The sequence below is a fragment of the Neodiprion fabricii genome, chromosome 2, assembly GCF_021155785.1.
Source record: "Neodiprion fabricii isolate iyNeoFabr1 chromosome 2, iyNeoFabr1.1, whole genome shotgun sequence".
Lineage (NCBI taxonomy): Eukaryota > Metazoa > Arthropoda > Insecta > Hymenoptera > Diprionidae > Neodiprion > Neodiprion fabricii.
Window position 1 is genome coordinate 31,070,807 of NC_060240.1, and position 18,492 is coordinate 31,089,298.

Sequence of the window (18,492 nt, forward strand, 5' to 3'; positions counted from 1 at the left end):
TCATCGCGTCGACTAGTTTCGCGGCGCATGGTGAACGTGGTACGCGGAGAGAGTGTGAGTTCATAAGTTAAATATACGGTACATGCGGTCTAAAAATAGAGGTTACTTTGCCGCGGTAGTTGAGGGTACAGTGACACGTACATCTCACCGCGGATGCTATACTCGATGCCTGATAAGAAACAGTCACCTCGTTCAACGCGACAACGCGTTCAGGGTACAACCAGAATTTGTGTTTCTACCGCGCGTCTAAGTCTGTAAGGAACTGCAGCTTGAATTTTTAGATTCGACGTCAACGTCGCGAAACATCGGGAAGAAATTCATTATTGTGCAATTTTAGAACGACTACGTGTTATATGTTCGGTTCAACGTGATTCATTTAATTTCAAACGATTCCAATTAAATGACGCGAAGTAGAGTTTGTTCCTGAACATGCATCGTGGCAGTAACGTTACTAACTTCAATCGCACAACGTGAATGACGTTGTCGTCCATGCAGGAAATAGCAATTTTTTGCATTAACTTTGAATAGTTTATCGATAAGGGTACAAATTTGATGAATTCTCTGACCCGCGTAAAGGTACGTATACGACAGTCCGAAAATTTTGGGATTCTCTCCGTCGAGTTCTATTAAAACTGGGCTGTCGATTCTAAATCGTGTGACAGGGGTCGAAAAGCTTTGGTTTGGCGGTACCTCGCGTGATAATATGGCAGGTAATTTCCGGGAGATGAAACATGGCCGACCTCGGAACGAGTGGGTAATGGGAAAAATGTTAACTCTTTTGCCATATCCGGTGACGAATTCTACCGTCATCGTCGAATCGGTAAGAGGGTAGAAAAAAAAAAAAAAAAAAAAAATCTAGAAAATAAAAGGTCCGCACCATCGCACAAGGGAGTTCGAAACTTGGAGAGCTACGCTTACAAGTTTTTTCAACGACGTACAGTAACGAAATCCTCCTCCATAAAGAATCAAAGGAGCGTGTGAACGTGGAACAAAATCTATAGCACACATTTTTACGTCAAAAATTTTCGACGCGAAGAAAGGGAAGCGAGCACAACGCTGAAAGAAAGAGAAAAAAAAATCAAAGGAAACGATTTGCGTATGTAAGAACAATAGTCAGGTTAATTAATACAAAATAAAATAAAAGAAAAGCAGCCACGATATGCAAAACGGGTAATTCGAAACAATTATTTATGATCTTATTCTCGTAATCTGTGACGTATCTGGTAACGCGGTCGGGCGTACGGAGAGCCAGATACACGGGAAATGACGTCATCGGTCACACACCGTGATCGGGTAAAGCTATGTAATAGAAAGGGTCGGTTATACCGCATAATACGGCGGAGGGTTCGATGCGTGATGTTATACAGCCGGCAGATTCCTGGTGCGTTGAATTTTTCGTTCACGTATTATTGTTTACCGAAAGAGTATGAGAAGAAAATTTCTTGGAACAAGGTCCGGGGTTAAATCGGTGGGTAAATTACGTCGACGGTGGCGATGCGGACGACAATGTGGGCGGAAAGTCAATATTTAAACTAGTAGGAAATAACCCGGGTCAACGAAACCAGCGACAATTAACTACCGAAGCACGTGCAGCGCATCCAAGTTTCATTTTCACTCTCGTTTTTCTCATTCCAATATTTTCTCGAGAAAATTTTAATGCACTATTTACAGCGACTTCGTCATACTTACATTTTCAATATCAACGGTCTACAATTACGTTCACTTAACAGAATACTATACGAAACCCGATAACCGTATTGGCAATCCCTGAAAATTTTTCCAGAAATTCGAAAGTTATCTTTTTTTATAACGCGTACATTCGATAATTTATGTTTTTAAGAGACACTCGAGTTCGTTAAATTTACGCAAATCGTAACGAATGATAAATTGAAAATCAAGCTCTTTCCCTGTTTCGCGCGAAAAAACTGACGCTGCCGAATATGAGCGGCGTTAAAATGAGAGGAGAAAAGTGTTAAATAAATTTTAGTACCCATCGGCCGTTATCACGCGGCTCACGCAACTCGCGGATGAATCCAACGTTTCGTATATTGTCTTCGTCAATAGGTAGGGAAAGTCAGTTAGTCATGACAAGGTATTGAGGCACAACAGCTATACATACCATTCAGATAAATTGTATCCAGCTCGCATTAGGCGCACCCCTAAACAGCGGGGGGGAATTTAGGCTAAGGGAACGAAGCAGAGGGAGGAAGGGAGAAATAGGGAGATAGGGTGGTATAGATAGATAGAGAGAGGGGAGAGAGAATGGATCGGGGGAATGGCGAACCGGGACAATACGCGGTGTACGAAAAGTTACTAACGGCTCAACGGATGCATTGTGTCTAGGTAAATCCCAGTTGCCTAGCGCCAAAATCACATTAGCAACATTTCAGCAATCACTTTTATCGGTTGTATTACACCTACGCGTTGCGTTCATGTATAATACGTGCATGAATTATGAACAATTGCCTGCAGTATGACGATTTCCATTAGACATGTTCGGTGTGAATGAAATAATTGGAATGAAACATAAATGTTTAGTTGCTCGGCAGTTTACAATTTTTATTTATGTTTCAACTGGTTCCGTACTTCGAAAGGGCGAAAAAGAAAAAGGTAAGCGAAGAAGAAATACAGGAGTGGATTTTGCGGTTTCTTTTGACAGCTAATCTATTTTGTTCCATTTTTATCTGCGCTATACAACTTGGTAATTTTTTTAAAATTGTTCACATCGTATCTCTCAAACTCAACGTGCGTTCATTTTCGCTCTAGGCTTTGAAGCGTTGAATATTCTTTTATTCAGAATAAAATCACTACGTATATTTCATTAAAGTCAATTATGTCTGCAAACAGTGATTTCACGAACCGTGAAATAACCAAAAAGCCAACTTTTTATATCATTCAAACGTGAAACCTGCGAATTGTGTGATACATTTTTGTTTCGATGTTCTACAAAACACCACACGTGGAAGTTGAGGTGAAAACGGTGAGAATCGTGGTCAGATCGAATCGGTCCATAATGCCCTATATACTCCGCATTGTGTGCCACAGGTTGAAAACTCGTTTCGACTAATTAAAAAAATGGCCCTACCCCCGAAGCGACAGTATAAGTTCTTTTATCTATTCGGGGTGGGTACATTCGTGAGATATTAAACAACCTCCGCGATAACGATCACCCTCGACGGATAGCCGGTAGCATTAGACACACAGCCCCGTCCTCGGTAACGAACGAAGATCCTGCACGAGGAGCCCTCCCTCAGTGGCGGTAAACCTTAGAGGAGAGAAGAAAAAACAAGGATCGTCCAAAACATTACGTCACGAACGTACGTTTACTCCGCAGGGCGACGAGGCCATCAGACGGCGGCCACTCGGTTCATTCGCTAACTAACTCTCTCTCCTCTCTCTCTCTCCGGCAGAGCCACCCCGAGTTTTTCCCGCTTTCGACCCCTCGTCAGGGTGGTGGTCCACGAATTAGGGAATAGACGAGTAGTATAGGCTGTCACTGTCACTGGCAGCACTACCACCGTGGATGAACTTTTAGTGCCGCTTTCGAACCATTCCGCAATCACGGTACCCTCGACCCTCCTTCTGATTAGTGGCAAATAATACCCCGAGGTAACAATGCGACTAGTGGTTCGACGATCTCACTTCACCCTCGCCCACCGGCGTCATCATCGTCCTCGTCCTGCACCCTGAGTGGTGGTCCGCAACACGAGCAGAGCCAACAACAAACCAGCGATAAATACGCCTTCCTCGCACTCTCTTACATTCTCATTCTGGTTCCCGTTCTCTTTGCATAAATATACTCTCAAACTACGCAAACACGCGGTGCATTCTGCCGCACCCTTTGTCTGCGGCGCGTTTCTATCGGCGCTGTTAGTCGATGTTGCGTCGTTTGCGCGGATCATCGTCGTACGCCTAGGCGTATAAACTACCCCGTTTCGTCCGCGAATCGACCCTCGTTCGTTGATCAGACACTGGCCAATCAATTCGCGCATCTGTCCGTCCGCCCTGCGTTTATACAGCACACCCGTTCGCTCACCCTGCGGAGTGACGACCCCCCCTTTCTTTTCACGCGCTTCATCTTCACCACTTCAATCTACTTTGAACAACCCTGCTGCCACCCGCTCTTACACACCGGTTTCCAACGTTATCGCGGGCTTTTTATCGCTCATCTTCACCCTGCAGTGTGCGATTGAGAGAGGGAATTATGGGATAGGAAATAGGATTTTCATATGATAATCACCCACCTTTCATGTACGGTTAGGTCCTTTCTTTCCGTTATTTCGTTCTTTCATTTTATTCCTTCTTCAACGATACTTGAGTCGTTAGTAGGAAAAAAAATATTACTAGAACACTATGAGCGTGGAGAAAAGGTAATTTCAGGAAATTAAAGACGTCTGCGCACAGTCTTGCAAAACGAATCGTCACTGCTTTTTTCTTCGTGTACAATTTTCTTCATTTCTCATGAAAATACATCCGTGACGCTAAAAGAACATCGTTAACATTTTACGCCCTCACATCTGCGTTGCACCCGTGAAATATAGACGCGGTTCAATTTCAAGCACTAACTTGTTAGAAACGACGAAAGCTTTGTGAAAACTTGATGATCCGCAAACTTCAACGTTTCACGTGTCTAACGATAAGCTATTAAGCTATACAATTCACCCCTCTTTTTTCCCGTCGACCATCTGCGTGTTTACGCGAAAATTTGTGGAAAGTATTCTCCGTACTTCTAAAGGACACACACTCAGCGGACATCTGTCGTTGTCGATGATTCCGTCGGTTAATTTCTGCAAATACAGTGCTCGAATCGTATGTTCGAAAACTCAGGAACACCCTATTTTTATTACCAGACATGATCACGCGACAAACATGCGCGGGGAATGAAATTGATAAGCTGAATTTCAAGTTATGGGATGATCTTTTTTAATCACAATTCGAGAATAAAGTTACAGGAAAATCGGAGATCGAGACGGGAGGAAGCGAGGAAGAGGCAGCGATAAAGAGGTTCCGCATCTCACAATGAGCTGTATAATAATTAGGCGAGGAGGGAGGCGTTATAATTAAATTAACATATCCGTCAAATATATATAATATATATGTATATGTATATGTATACATATGTATACATACACATATATATACATACAAGTTCCACAGGAATCCACGGTTATAATTAAATTATCGCACGTTTTCAATGATAAAAGAAGCAGAGGAGGCGGGGGTGAAAAAAAAGAGCAACAGATGAGAAAAGAAAAATGACAAAGATAAAAGGGAAGAAGAAGACAACCCGGTTTAACGGTAATACCAATTAAGAATAATTAGACTGTGAGAATTGATTGCCCTGTTATCACTGAATCGTTGATGCCCAACCATGAGTCAAAATCTGCATATACCCACCTGAATTATTTCCGAGCAAGAGGAAGAAGCGATGTTAAGATAAAGGCATAGGAAGAATAAAAAAAAAAAGAGCATCGTAAGTTCGAGTTTGAAAAATATAACTGGGAATTCTTTCATCCGTGCGACGCGATCCACCTTGTATAATTACTATACCTGCTACGCGACGAAGTAGAAAAAGGAGAAGGAAGAAAAATAAGAAGAATAAGAAGAAGAAGATGAAGAAGGAAGAACTCGAAAAGGAGGTTTCAGGTGCGCAAAAGAATCAAGGGACACACGGGAAAAAAGGTGAAATTCAAGTCGTGAGAACGGTGGTTTACAGCCTGTGGGAAAAAAAGAGCGAAGCCTTGAGAGAGATGAGGAGGAGGTTCGAAATAGGCGACTAGAACGAGGGAGAAAGAAGGACGGGGCGTCGTCTGTCCGGTTTTTTGTACATTTATTCGACAGTTCTCGGTTCATTTAGGTGTGACGACGTTCATTTGCCCGAGTTTGAATCTCCTCGTACCGGAAAAGGATATTTCACTGGCTGCTGCGTTCGATTGACAGTAATTTGCTACCGCATCGCTGAACACGATCACCATTACGTACCACCGACCGCATGGTTTATGTTAAAATACACACGAACACACATATATAAACTATTATATATAATATATAATAAAATCAATCTAACAGTTTCATTGGGTCGAATCTACCGGTTTTGTAGCACAAACGGTACTCGAGGTATTTACACAAATACGATCGCAAATCCTCAAAAATGAACAAGAAAGAAACAGAACACGTCTCCAGCCACTGTGTGAATTGTGCGTAAAGTTGCGTAAGCGAGAAATAACAATGAAAACGAAAAAAAAATGGATAAGGAGTGGAAAAACCGGCTAACTAACCAACGACCTTGCAGCATCAAGCGAAGCTGTTGAAGGAACTTTTCATCATCAACGTGTGTGCAGTCGATTACGAAAGCGGTGTCGGGTGTGTTGTTAACACAGTGGGGGAAAAGACGCTAATGAGTATACAGTCGATGTGTTAGAGGTGCGCGGCGGTGTGACTGCAATTTTTATTTTTTTTTTTTGCTTCTTTACTGTCACACAATTTCGTCTTTATGACTTGCTTTCACATTTTTACACGATTCTTGCAGTGGTAATTGATACATGAACGATACAATTGTAAAAAGAGAAAAGGAATAGTTAAGAGGGGAAAAAGAATTACAGAAACTTTCGAAGAAAATCCCTATCAAGTTGTACGCTGCGTTTATAACGTCGACGTTTGTACCCGATAAAAACATATTCTTCACTGCAGCGTTGCGATTTCTTTAAAACACATTGTTCTTTAATATGAAAGTATTGGTTTTTAAGCAAATATTTAACACCAGCGACTTTCAAATTATAAAAATTATTACTTTAAAGGTAATAATAGCTCAATTATTTGGAAAATCAGATCGTCAGCTAGATCAAGAACCGCAAACCGAATTAGTAGAAGATGAAAAATAAACAAATTACCAATTACATAGTAGCTAGAATCGAACGTAGGGATATCGAGATAATTTTTTCACTATTCCAGACACCATTCATATTTTCATTCTTTTATTTTAGTTTCATTCATTTCTTCACTTTACGCTTTGAGTCAGCAACAAAAGTGTGCATTGAAATTTGGCGTATGTTTATCTACGATTCCTTAGAAAATTTGACAGAAAACTGTACGATATTGCGCGCAATTAATTCCTTGTTCCAATGACCTAACATTGTTAACATTTCACGTTTTTAACAATTATTGCAGTACAGAAAACCTATGGTATGAATTTCGCTACCTCGAGAATCAAACCAACTCTTATAACGATAAAATAAAAGCTCCGCCATTATTCTGTAATACAGACGAAAAAAAGAAATATTAAAACATGAAAAATAAAAGAAAGATAAAGAGAAAAAAGATATATGCGGTTAAAACTTTTATCACTCGAGTGTATATACGCAGCTGAAAAATTTAAATATTTATCACTGAATAACTTATATATATATATATATATATATTGCAGTAATATACATATTATACACGTAATGTACGTCGGTATGTATACGTATACGAGGTAGGGTTAGCCGTGACTTATGAAGATAGAACGTTAGGTACGGTGTAAAAGAACAACGGTGTCGTTAATCCTTTTCAAAGTGCTTAAAATTTAATATAATAAACCAGCGGTGGCTATCTCCTATATATATTGTGTATATATATATATATATGTATGTATATGTATATACACACGCCTATATATAGGGTTATGTGACTTCGTTCAAGGATTAAACACTGCAGGAGGCGAGATGCCGTGGCACCGCCACAATTCCCCCGCAGCCAACAAGCTTTTCCTCTCGCCTCTCCGTTCCTTTTATTATTATCATCTCGTGCTGAATGGTATACGGATTCCGCGTGTGTCCCACAGCCGGCCCCACGGGCACGAAACGAGCATCGTTGAATAACAAGAAGAGGAGAAGGAATATAATAATGTGTTATGTGCCGGATGAAATAAAATTGAAAGAAAAGAAGCAAGAGAATGAGAAGAATTAAACATGTATTCGTCCCGAAATGATGGAAAATAGCAAAAAAAAAAAAAAAAAAAAAAAATCGACAACTGCGGAAAGACCAGATATTTTGGAATCCGGACCCCGAATCCCTAAATCCCAAAAACTACCTTCCGACATCCGCCTGTTATACAAACCGCAATGTTGCTGCTGCTACTTGCTACATCCGAGAATAAACCTTACACAACGATCATATGCATACATTTATATATATTTATATACATATATATATGTGTGTGTGTATTGTCATACGTGTTATTTTCAGTATTACGATTAATAATTTTCACACGTTTTATCAACGTTTCGATCAATCATCGGGGTATTCAATGCTTACGCAGTTAATCAACACCATCGTCATTCAACCATCTTTCCTTTTACGAGCATCGTTTTGATCAATTCAAATTTGAAATTGAATCTCGTTTCGAAGCGTCAGCAACAATTGTCTCCGATTGATGGATGTAGGTATGCTTCGTAAAAAAATGCGTACAAGTCATCCTGCATGTTTCCTAATCGGTAAAGAATGATTATTTTTTAACCGGATCTATGCGTAGCTGCATCGCGCAATCAGATATACGGGTATGTAGGCACGTATGTAATATATATATATATGGACTGTTACATACGTGGATAAATTCATTTCCGCGTTGTTAATTCGCACTAATATAGGTATAGGTTATATTACCACAGGTTGCGTGCCATTATAGTTACGAAACTCTGAATCATTTGCTTTGTGTCAGATTGCTGCACCAGCAGCAGCATCAGAATGTTTCCTGGATGAGCGAGCAGGTTTGTTTAAAATACATTTCTGGTCTTGAGAACGCGCAGTATGTAATAAATCTTCCGTCCGCAACTTGTGAAAACAAATAATTCCTTCGTTGAAAAATGAAACGGGAGAAACAAGAAAGATAGGTAGAGAGAGGGAGGGTGGGAGGGAGGGAGAGAGAGAGAGACAAGGTGTAAGAGAAAAAAAGGGACAAAAAATGAACAAACAATGTAAAAGTTTTTCTCATTAGAGAACTCGAATCGAAGAGAACAAAAACACAAATTCAATTAAATGAAAGAAAAAAAAAAAAATAAATAAAAAGACTAAAGTTTACCGGTATTCCAAATATCTCTTCTACGCGTGTAAAATTTTTTTCTCCAACCAATTTAACACTAGAACCGATATCACTGAAATATTATTGAATTATATGAAATATGAATACGCGCAGCATTACGAAGGTACAAGGAGTCGTGGTTTCGTTGAATGGAGAATCGCATTCACCTCCTCGAAAGAAGCATCAGTCGTTTCTGTGTGTAACTACTAAGTATACGGTATATGTAGCGTGGATGCTGCGTGGCGCCAAGCTGTTGCTCTTGGAGGCTCGCAGCGTGGCAAGCAAGGCAGTCGGAGAGCGCACGATCACTCATATAATAATAACTGGGTCACAGAGAGAGGAATGATGTATTATTGGTGACCATTTTACCGGCGCTCTGCAGCCTCAATGTCTGCATGGGTACATACAAATATAACGTACCTCGTGTAACCGTACTAACGGAATTGTTCTTGTTGTTGTTACGTCACCGACTTTGTACTATGCAGAGCAACAAGAATGAATCGATTTTTTCCCTATCATATAAATTAAAAATAATAATATTATTATCAACAATAGAAACGACAAGAACGACGACAATAATAATAATAATAATAAGACGATTCCATATTTTTAAATTTCTTCAGGTTATGGAAAAGTCCGAATTTCATTTTTACCTTCGTCAATCAACACCATTTATTTTCATAGTCTGTTATAGATAATCGAAAGAAAGGAAAGAAAGTAAAACAAAAACGAGACTCGACATTTACGAGGATACATTTTGCCACATTAAATCCCATGGCCATTCAGATTAATTAGCGGAAAATTTGGATGTTTGCTTCGGAGAATGCGTCGTTTTTACGCAATTTTTTTTTTCTCTCTCCTAAGAAACAGGAGAAAACTAAACTTTGCAACGCGACGATTTCTGTAAACGACGTGCAAGCTGAGCTTATACGTCTTATCGTGGCTGTATATTCTATAAATAGTGCTAATATACGCTCATATATCTTACAGAACTGTGACACATGAGATACGACGACGACACGCATGATGCGGGTGACTGATCGAACCCATAAAGGCGGTAAATATACGGACAATATATCCGCCTTGGCGAGAATGATTGAAATAATTGATTGAAACTTCATGCGAGTGATATTATAAAGACGGAAGAGAAAATGAAGAAAAAAATAAATAAATAAAATACATCACGTACAATTATAACCTTATCACGAGTATTAACTATAATTACGAAGGTAGTAGAACGCGGGCGTTGTATGGCGGGAGTTACGGGTAATTTACAAGTTGCAGGCTATGAGGCTGGTGATTACAGGTACGACACGTTATATCCATATACGCACGCCAATGCAAGTCTGCGTAATTGTTAACGTACGTATGGGTGAAGGGCGTAAAGTTTATCTGCCCGCCTCGCCAAGTTTCTCAAGAGAAAACAAATTGAGTCAATTGACATGGCGAAAGAGAGAGAGAGAGAGAGAGAGAGAGAAATGGAGGGGGGGATGAGGAGGAAAAGGAGAGTTAAGAAGCCTGAAAGGAAAACTTTGTCTCGTCGTAATACGCGCGAACGTATACTTCATCATACACACGCGTGTGTGTGCGTCTGTGCGTAGATAGACGTGACCGTAGACGTGTTATACGTATAGCTAATCATACACGTATAGAGTGGGGGGTGACACGTTGATGAAATTGTTGAAAGCATCCCCCTGTAGAGGGAGAGCCACGACTGTGTTGTTTAAAGCCTCAAACTTTTGTGTTTGAACAACATGCCTACAAGGAAAGTCTTTGCTGCGGACTTGATTTATCGCCGTCGACTCCGCTGCTGCGGGCTTTCGGAATACGGAGATCTATTAATTATTCAATAAGTCTTAAATAATATAAAAGATATGCAAAGTGTTTCGGCGAAGGGTTGTGGAGGGGGGGAGGGGTTGGAGAAGAGAAAATTGCCGCGTAAAATATGTCACGTTGATATTTCTGCGTCTTGTTTCGCACCCCATCCATATTATACCATTTCAAAGCAGCCGAAAAACATAGGAGAGTGAGGGAATAAAGGGTTGTATTTCTCGAAAAGCGAAAATACAAACCAACCCATTCTTGAGAGATAGATACCGCGAATATTACAACTATGGCGAGGCGTAATGAGAGGTGAGGAAGAAAAAAATTCCAAATCTTTTAAATATTATTGCAGAAAAGAAGAAGAAAAAAAAATGTATCGTATCTAGGGTTTGTTCCCTATACTTTCATTTATCATGCAGGGAGACTTTTTTTTTTTTTTTCGCGACAATCTTCGAGTCGTTTCGTCAATATACACGCACAGCTTCCGAAGAAACATATTAAGAAAGAAAAGGACACAAAAGTTCAGTGAACTTTACTTGTAATATATTGATTCATTGATGTCTGTACATACAATGTAATTGTAAATGCCAAACGTTTTGATAACGATTTCTATTCGACCGGCGTTACAGGATTCGCCTGACGCGTTATTTTCATAGTAAAGTGAGTCTGACAAAAAAAATATTATTCTAACGGGTAAACTGACATTTAAATTTTTGTATTTAAATACGCAGAATCGAGTACAGCTGTGACATTTGCGTATCGTTTGCATATGCTCTCAAAAATGGCAAAACACGTAAGGTAACTCACGCAGAGTTTCTAAACTTAGAGTCATGACACAATATTCGCAGGAATAAAAAAAAGGTGGTGTGTATATATATATATATATATATATATATATACGCGATATTTTCATAAAGTAGCGTATAGATTCCATAAGCGGTTGGCATTATAGGACGAATCATGCATATCGGCATGGTACGTTCACACACATCGAGGCAAATCCATAAATATACATACGTTGTGAGTAAAAAAGAGAGAAGCATTGTAAATTGGTCACGTGTACGCTTCAAATATGTAGGTACCACCACTTTGTACATCCACATAAGTGCATTTATATAGGTAAGAGCATGCAATCGTGGCGTGACTCGCGTGTACCATTTTCCAGACGAACGGACGAAGATTTGAAGGAGCGAGGGAGGGAGCTTAGAAAGGTTGAATCGCGGTTTTGGACTTAAGTTAGCTGCAGCCGAGAGTAACGCAAGGCGACCAGAGTGATTAGGCACACGCGAAAAGTCGGTTAGAATTGGGATGGGAAGAAAGCGAGAGCGCGAGAGAGCGAGAGAGGAGAGAGAGAGAGTCATAGAGAGGCGCGCAGTAGAGATTTGAACCGAATTATAGGATTTTTCCGTTCTAATTGTAAGATAAGTTATTGACACGTTTCGACCAAATTATTGACCCTTTTATTTTCCAAAATTAAAAATTGACGGCAGAGATCGTGAATTTTTCGACGACTAAAGCCGATTGCTAGAGGTTGAGACACTACCAACTTATTTTTTGATAATTTTAGAACTAAGAATCTAACAGATACAACCAAAAAGGGTCAGGTATCCGATACACTCACCTTACGACGATTGCGCTGTTCCGGACAGTATTCAAATCTTGAGACCATTTCAAGCTGATTCGTGACGACAAAATCCACGCAAGATCAGCCAGTTTCGATAAAAATTATTCTTTACATTTTTTCGACCTAAGTACGATGTTTGGGCTGTTCCGGACAACAGCTTATGAGTCTTGGCACCCGAAAAGTGGTCAATCCAGACCGCCAAGGCCTCACAGAGAGAACATTGAACACCGTCGAATTCGTCAATTACTAATTAAGACGTTATTTATTCAACGGACATGCACCATCGGTCTTTGCGCGCCTGCCAACCGACTGAAATTAGTTGTGACGTGGTCTCATGGTCGCTGTCAAACACAGACGCGCATCTCTGTTCGAATAGAGATATAATTCACCAACCATGTTTTGTTCTAGAAATAATTGCCATTGCTCGAGTTAAAGATATTCGTTAAAATCTCGGCATAAAAGTAAAAAAAAAAAAAAAAAAAAAAATTATAAAAAATAACCTTCTGCACGAGTATTTCGTACGTCATTATAATTTTGCAGTGAATTTATAAGTTGTACGGAATTCAAATACTCGAACGAATACCGAAACGGTTCGCAGATATACACCTACGACATTTAACAAAAAAATTGAATTCCGTTTTTAAATTTAACAACGCGCGGCACGGAATAAACGCACAGCGATCGACTTGATTATTGCATAATTAAATAACAAGACTGTCAATGTTTAGCTCCTTATTTTTTTCCATTTCTCGACTCTCTTGACATACCACTTTTTTTCGCACGATTCATCATTACTCTTAACACACTGCAAGAGCATATTGCGCAGCTGTTTGACACTCACACACACAGGATGGTATTTAAACGAATGGAAATTAACTACGCGAGATTAGTCAGTAAGTCAGTCGCTCAGTCAGTCGGAGTGCGTGCAAGAACGGTGAACGAGATTCAGCCTGTGTTCAGAGGCAGGGGATAAAAGAGCGAGGGGGATCATCCTTGAGCAACAATCGAAACGAAATAAAAGCGGCGATACCGGTTTATTGCGTCACTGGTACGCTTCGTTGTTGTCAGGTTCGTAGCTATAGTATACCTGCGTACCTATGCATATTACAGGTAGATACTCGTTGTCGAACCGGCAAAGTAATAATGCACAAAGCCAATTGCATTACTTTTCGATTTTCACGACACCTGCATCACGTTCCGTGATCTCGCTTCGTCGGTTGATCGATCGGACCAATTTTCTGCAAGGTTTTTGTCTTCCGGTCAGACCGGCAAATTGTTCGGCAAACTCGAAAGTGTTACTTCGGGTGTCAGTTTTCATCGAGTCGAGTTATGGTTGTTAGATCAACGACGAATAACCAGAAATACACGAACGGATATTCGAATTCAAAATTGAGAAAAAGAGCAAAATTGAGTGGCGACGTTTTATTGTTCAATGCATAGTGAAGGTCAAGGATTAGAAATACAAGAACTTACTACGTGCTCAAATCTCCGAACGATGTTCATAATTTTCTCACAGAAAGCACAAAAGCTGCAGGTGGGCGAACGTGAGCTTGCCGATAAAAAAAAAAAAAACTTATATCGCGAACCGTAATATAATAAACGCTGACATCAATGGCGAATATCGCCAAGCTTGGAACGCTGATGCGGCGAAGGTATAAAACGACTCAGATTTTTCTTCGATGGTCATTGATCGTAGATCATAGATTACAACGGCAACAAATTTCCTTTCTTTAAGCGTTCCTTTCGTAGCTGCATGGATATAATCACAGAAGCTGCGATGACTGGAGCGATACGAAGATTCCGATGATCCGCCTCACTTCGTTGACTGTCGCAGATTAATTCGATTTGTATCGTTAAGCGGTTCTTCTCGTTATCGGTTTCGGTCGAAAGAGCCAGTAAGCAGCGGCAAAAACATGATACCAAAGGAATTCCGCAGCTCGTCATGACGTTGGAGTTGGTAAGGTTTATTATATGCTTTGTTTTTCAACTGATTGATACAATCACCTTGAAGTTAGTAACGTTATTGTAAACTATGCATATTGAAGAAAACCGTGATTTCGCGAATTTTTCAACTGTGTGAAATTCGCAAATCGTATAATAAATCAACACATACTCATGTCTTAAAAATTCAGCTTTTTCAGTTACTCTAAAATTGGGAAGATTTTATTTTTTTTTGTCTAATCTTTCGTTACGATAACCTTACGAATTTCAACCTCGTTTGATATAACGATGTGGGTATAAAAAACGTCGTTTGCGGCGTATGAAAATTTAAAAGCGAATACGTATCGTCTATATCCTTTATACTTTAAGAACAAGACGAATTAGGAAGATCTAGACAGAAAAAATTCCGTTTCCGTGTTTCCTTCGAAATCAAGAGGACCAGACCAAAGCGTTGTTCACGTTGCAAGTATTAACAAAAAATAGCAACGATGACGCAACCCTCTAATCGCTGGAGAAATTTTTACATCTTAATATATTATTCCACAAAATCGAGGACTGTGGGGGAGAACAGGATCAAAGAAAAAGTAAGACGCGGAAGTATTCTTTCAAGATAATATTTACTTTTCTTCCAACGTTGAATAAGTGCAATTTTATACGTATAACATACCATGCGTATTGTTTCTTTCGCAAAAGTTTTACGTAAACCTGTTACGGACTTTGATCTTCCAGAAGAAGGGAATCTCGGTAGCAATTAACTCACGAATTACTCAGACGTGTACCTTCCGCGAATAACGACGCAACGACGGGTTACGAGAATTGAAAATAAGATAGGAGAAAAGCCTTCCTTCCGCTCAAAGCGTTTCATCCTAGTTCACGCATTCGTTGACGCCTTCCACTTCCGGTCTCGACTGCTAAACTCGTCTGATAATTCGTACAGAGTTCGAGTAGTCCGAGGCACTTGTAGGTACGCCGTGTGGATTGAATTATTTATAGTTTGCACGAGGCTCAACAGTTTTTTTCCTCCTCGCAAAATTGCCGCAAGGAAGTTTCGGTCACATACCTACTTTAAATCAGAACCGGAAGTATGCGCGTGAACGTGTACCGTACTCTTTCTTCGGCAAAACTGCCGGAAGTTGACGCAATCTCTGCGGAATAAAATTATACATATATTTGTGTCGGTATAGAAGAGCGCTACACGCATCTAAGATTAATTAAACCTTGCGTAATTCAACGTGAGAATATTGCTTCGGCAAAGAAAGAGTTTACGTCATGTGCGGAGTTAAAAAAGAACTATACACGGCTCGCGCAACTTGCACATCGCAAAAGTAGCAATCGTTGAGCAACGCAACGAAGAGTTCAAGAGCACTGGGTCAAATTAAAGAGAATAATGATAAATCAGTGATTAAACGACAGACGCGTAGTCGGCAACTTATAAACACACCGCTACAACATTCCGGGTAATTATTGCAATGGAATCTTTTCATACTAGTTATAAGACGTATTCTTATTGCCAAGATAAGCAGGTACAGCTGCAAGTTTTGCAATTAACAGTTTTTCTCTCTCTCTCTCTCTCTCTCTCTCTCTCTCTCTCTCTCTCTCTCTCTCTCTCTCTCTCTCTCTCCTTCTTTCTTTCGCAACATAAATCTGGTTAATTTATACGATTTCAATCAATATAACGTGACATTTAAAATATTCTATGCGTGGATTGAAAAATAACGACATCGTACGATGGTGAGCATATTTTTCATTCTCGAAATGATGTAATATCTATGACCTTGAGAGCAAGTAAAAAGAAGAAAAATCTAACTTGACGAAACTTGGCTACTTAATTCTGGTGATTTTATCGACGATCTTAGGAAGGCTTGAAACGAGTAGCTGGAACTGAAAAGACAACGCTTACATCCGATTAGTTCCGCGTTGTTGCGTTTGCAGAGACGAGTGGATAGATGTGCAGTTGTATTGTCGCTCTACATTATTTGCATAACAGACGGTATGAGAATTTTTCACTTATATATATAAATGCACGGTTTGATTGTAATAATTATTTTTCATTCCCTCCTTCTTCAACAGCCGGAATGCGACGAACACTCGGTCAGCATATCCAGGTGTAGAGTAATAATAAGGAAGTAAAAGTTCAAAAAAAAAAAAATAAGTAACAAATAAACCGTGAACTCGGAACTCTCGACTCACCGTTGATATTCCGGGTCGCGAAATATCGCAGCAGCCTCGTTTTAAGCCCAGGGTATCCTCAGGGGCGTCACTATCACCTGTCCGAGTCATGTTCACTCCGAAAACGAAACGAAACCAAAGAAAAGATATGAAAAAAAAAGTAAATAAAGAAAGGAGATAAGGATTCTTCGACTCGTCCGTCGACCTCCTTTATTGTCAAACCAACTCCTTCACTTTATAACCATTTATAAATTCTCTCCCGGTAAGAACCGAACCTTTCCCCCCCCCTCCCCCACATCAACGATAAAGAAACTGAATTAAAAAAAAAAAGAAAGAAGAAAAACGAAAAGATTAAATTAAGAATCAAACGACCGACGATAACAGCACAGGTGTGAAAAAAAAACCACGAGTATAATACACACAGTTGTCACATCGAAATTTTATCCAGATGTTTTCTTGTATTTTTTCGGTGACGGTGTAACACCGCCAAAATCCTCCGCGATTAACCGATTTCATTAACAATCACCGCATTTTGGTCAAGATTTTTCTCGTGATCACCGACGCGCGGATGACTAAAAATCACCGCGATGCTATTCAACAACGTCGAGACGAAGAGTGAGCAGGGGAATTTGGTAACGGTGCCACATATCGCTTCGTTATCGCTCCCTTCTTCTTTAACCGGCTTATCGTCGTCTCCTCGACTTCTTAATCTCGCTCGCGAGAATTCCTCCGCCTTTCGTGGTTCGGGGAAACAACACGCCTTCCACTGTCACACTTTACGCTACGCGATTTTACTCAAATCCTATCGTAAACGCGCGACCTCCTCTCCCTGACGCGCCTCGGTGTCGACTAACTGTCCCTCGACGTCGCGACGCCCGTCTCTCCTCCCCCACCACTCGGGACGCGGCTCGGTGGCGCCGCCGGCGGATCGGCTCCGCACTAAACATCCATCCCCCCGACTAGCCGCCGTCAAAAGTACCGCCTTCCCCCTCCCGCCGATCCGCGCTGCGACGCCCTTTGGCACCCCCGTCGCAATCCGTCCGACGCACTTAAGCCGTCTGCTGTAGGGTTGTACTGTCGAGGGTGGGGGTGGGGATGAAGAAATATTAGAAAGTAAAACGATCCCGATGTGGAATTGTCAAAGACGCGAGAATCTGTTTGCCCGGATTATTTTAAACGAGTTTCGTCGCACGATTAATCCACCGTTGGAAGAAAAATTAATATTGAAATGTGGGTAGATAAACGAGTCAAGTGTTATAAGTCAGTTGGATTTTTGCCTGTGCGGATTACAAAAATTCAACCGACTTATCTTCACATCTTTAGCTCTATCCGTTTTTCAAGTTTAATCTGTTCTTAACCGTCAATTCATTTTGCGGTAGAACATTTTCTCCCTTAAACCGTAGAAAGTCAAAGTAAGTATGGGAAATTGGTAATGTACAAGAAACTCTCTGACTGCGGAGAAAATCTAGTAAAAAATGTAGAAAGCGTCGGAATATGGAAAGTCAGAATCTATACAAAATCGTCGGAACGAACAAAAATGCATCGCCAGCAACATTCTACGAAATTAAAGATTTTGGCGATTTTAAGATACTCGATATTGTGACCCTTCGATTTTTCGATCTCTCCACAGTTTCTTTTCCCCCACCTGTTGATAATTTTTATCCCGTATCGATGCAATTTTGTTTCTCGCTTCTTGATGGGTTCCACGGATTTGGCGATACCTATTCGAATTTTTCTTGTTCGTTTATCAATTTTCTATGTGTAAAGTTTATCGAATTTTTCTCATACCTACTGATCTCTAAATCAGATTGAGGGAAAACTTTACGGACAACCGATTTATAATTGCACCAGAAATATTGAATTGCGGCTTTCTGAT

General features: G+C 40.3%; 1 protein-coding gene across 3 annotated transcripts in view; it reads right to left on the bottom strand.

Moving 5' to 3' along the window:
- LOC124176683 (leucine-rich repeats and immunoglobulin-like domains protein 1) overlaps positions 1 to 18,492 on the bottom strand; it is a 308,596-nt gene that overhangs the window by 20,453 nt on the left and 269,651 nt on the right. Inside the window, exon 1 of one of the 3 annotated variants that reach the window (XM_046558262.1) lies at positions 16,638 to 16,938. The exons of the other annotated variants lie outside the window; for them this stretch is intronic. Coding sequence (XP_046414218.1) covers positions 16,638 to 16,727 — 90 coding nt within the window. The 5' untranslated portion in view covers positions 16,728 to 16,938. Of the gene's footprint in view, positions 1 to 16,637; positions 16,939 to 18,492 lie in introns of those variants that run through there. 3 annotated transcript variants of the gene reach the window in all.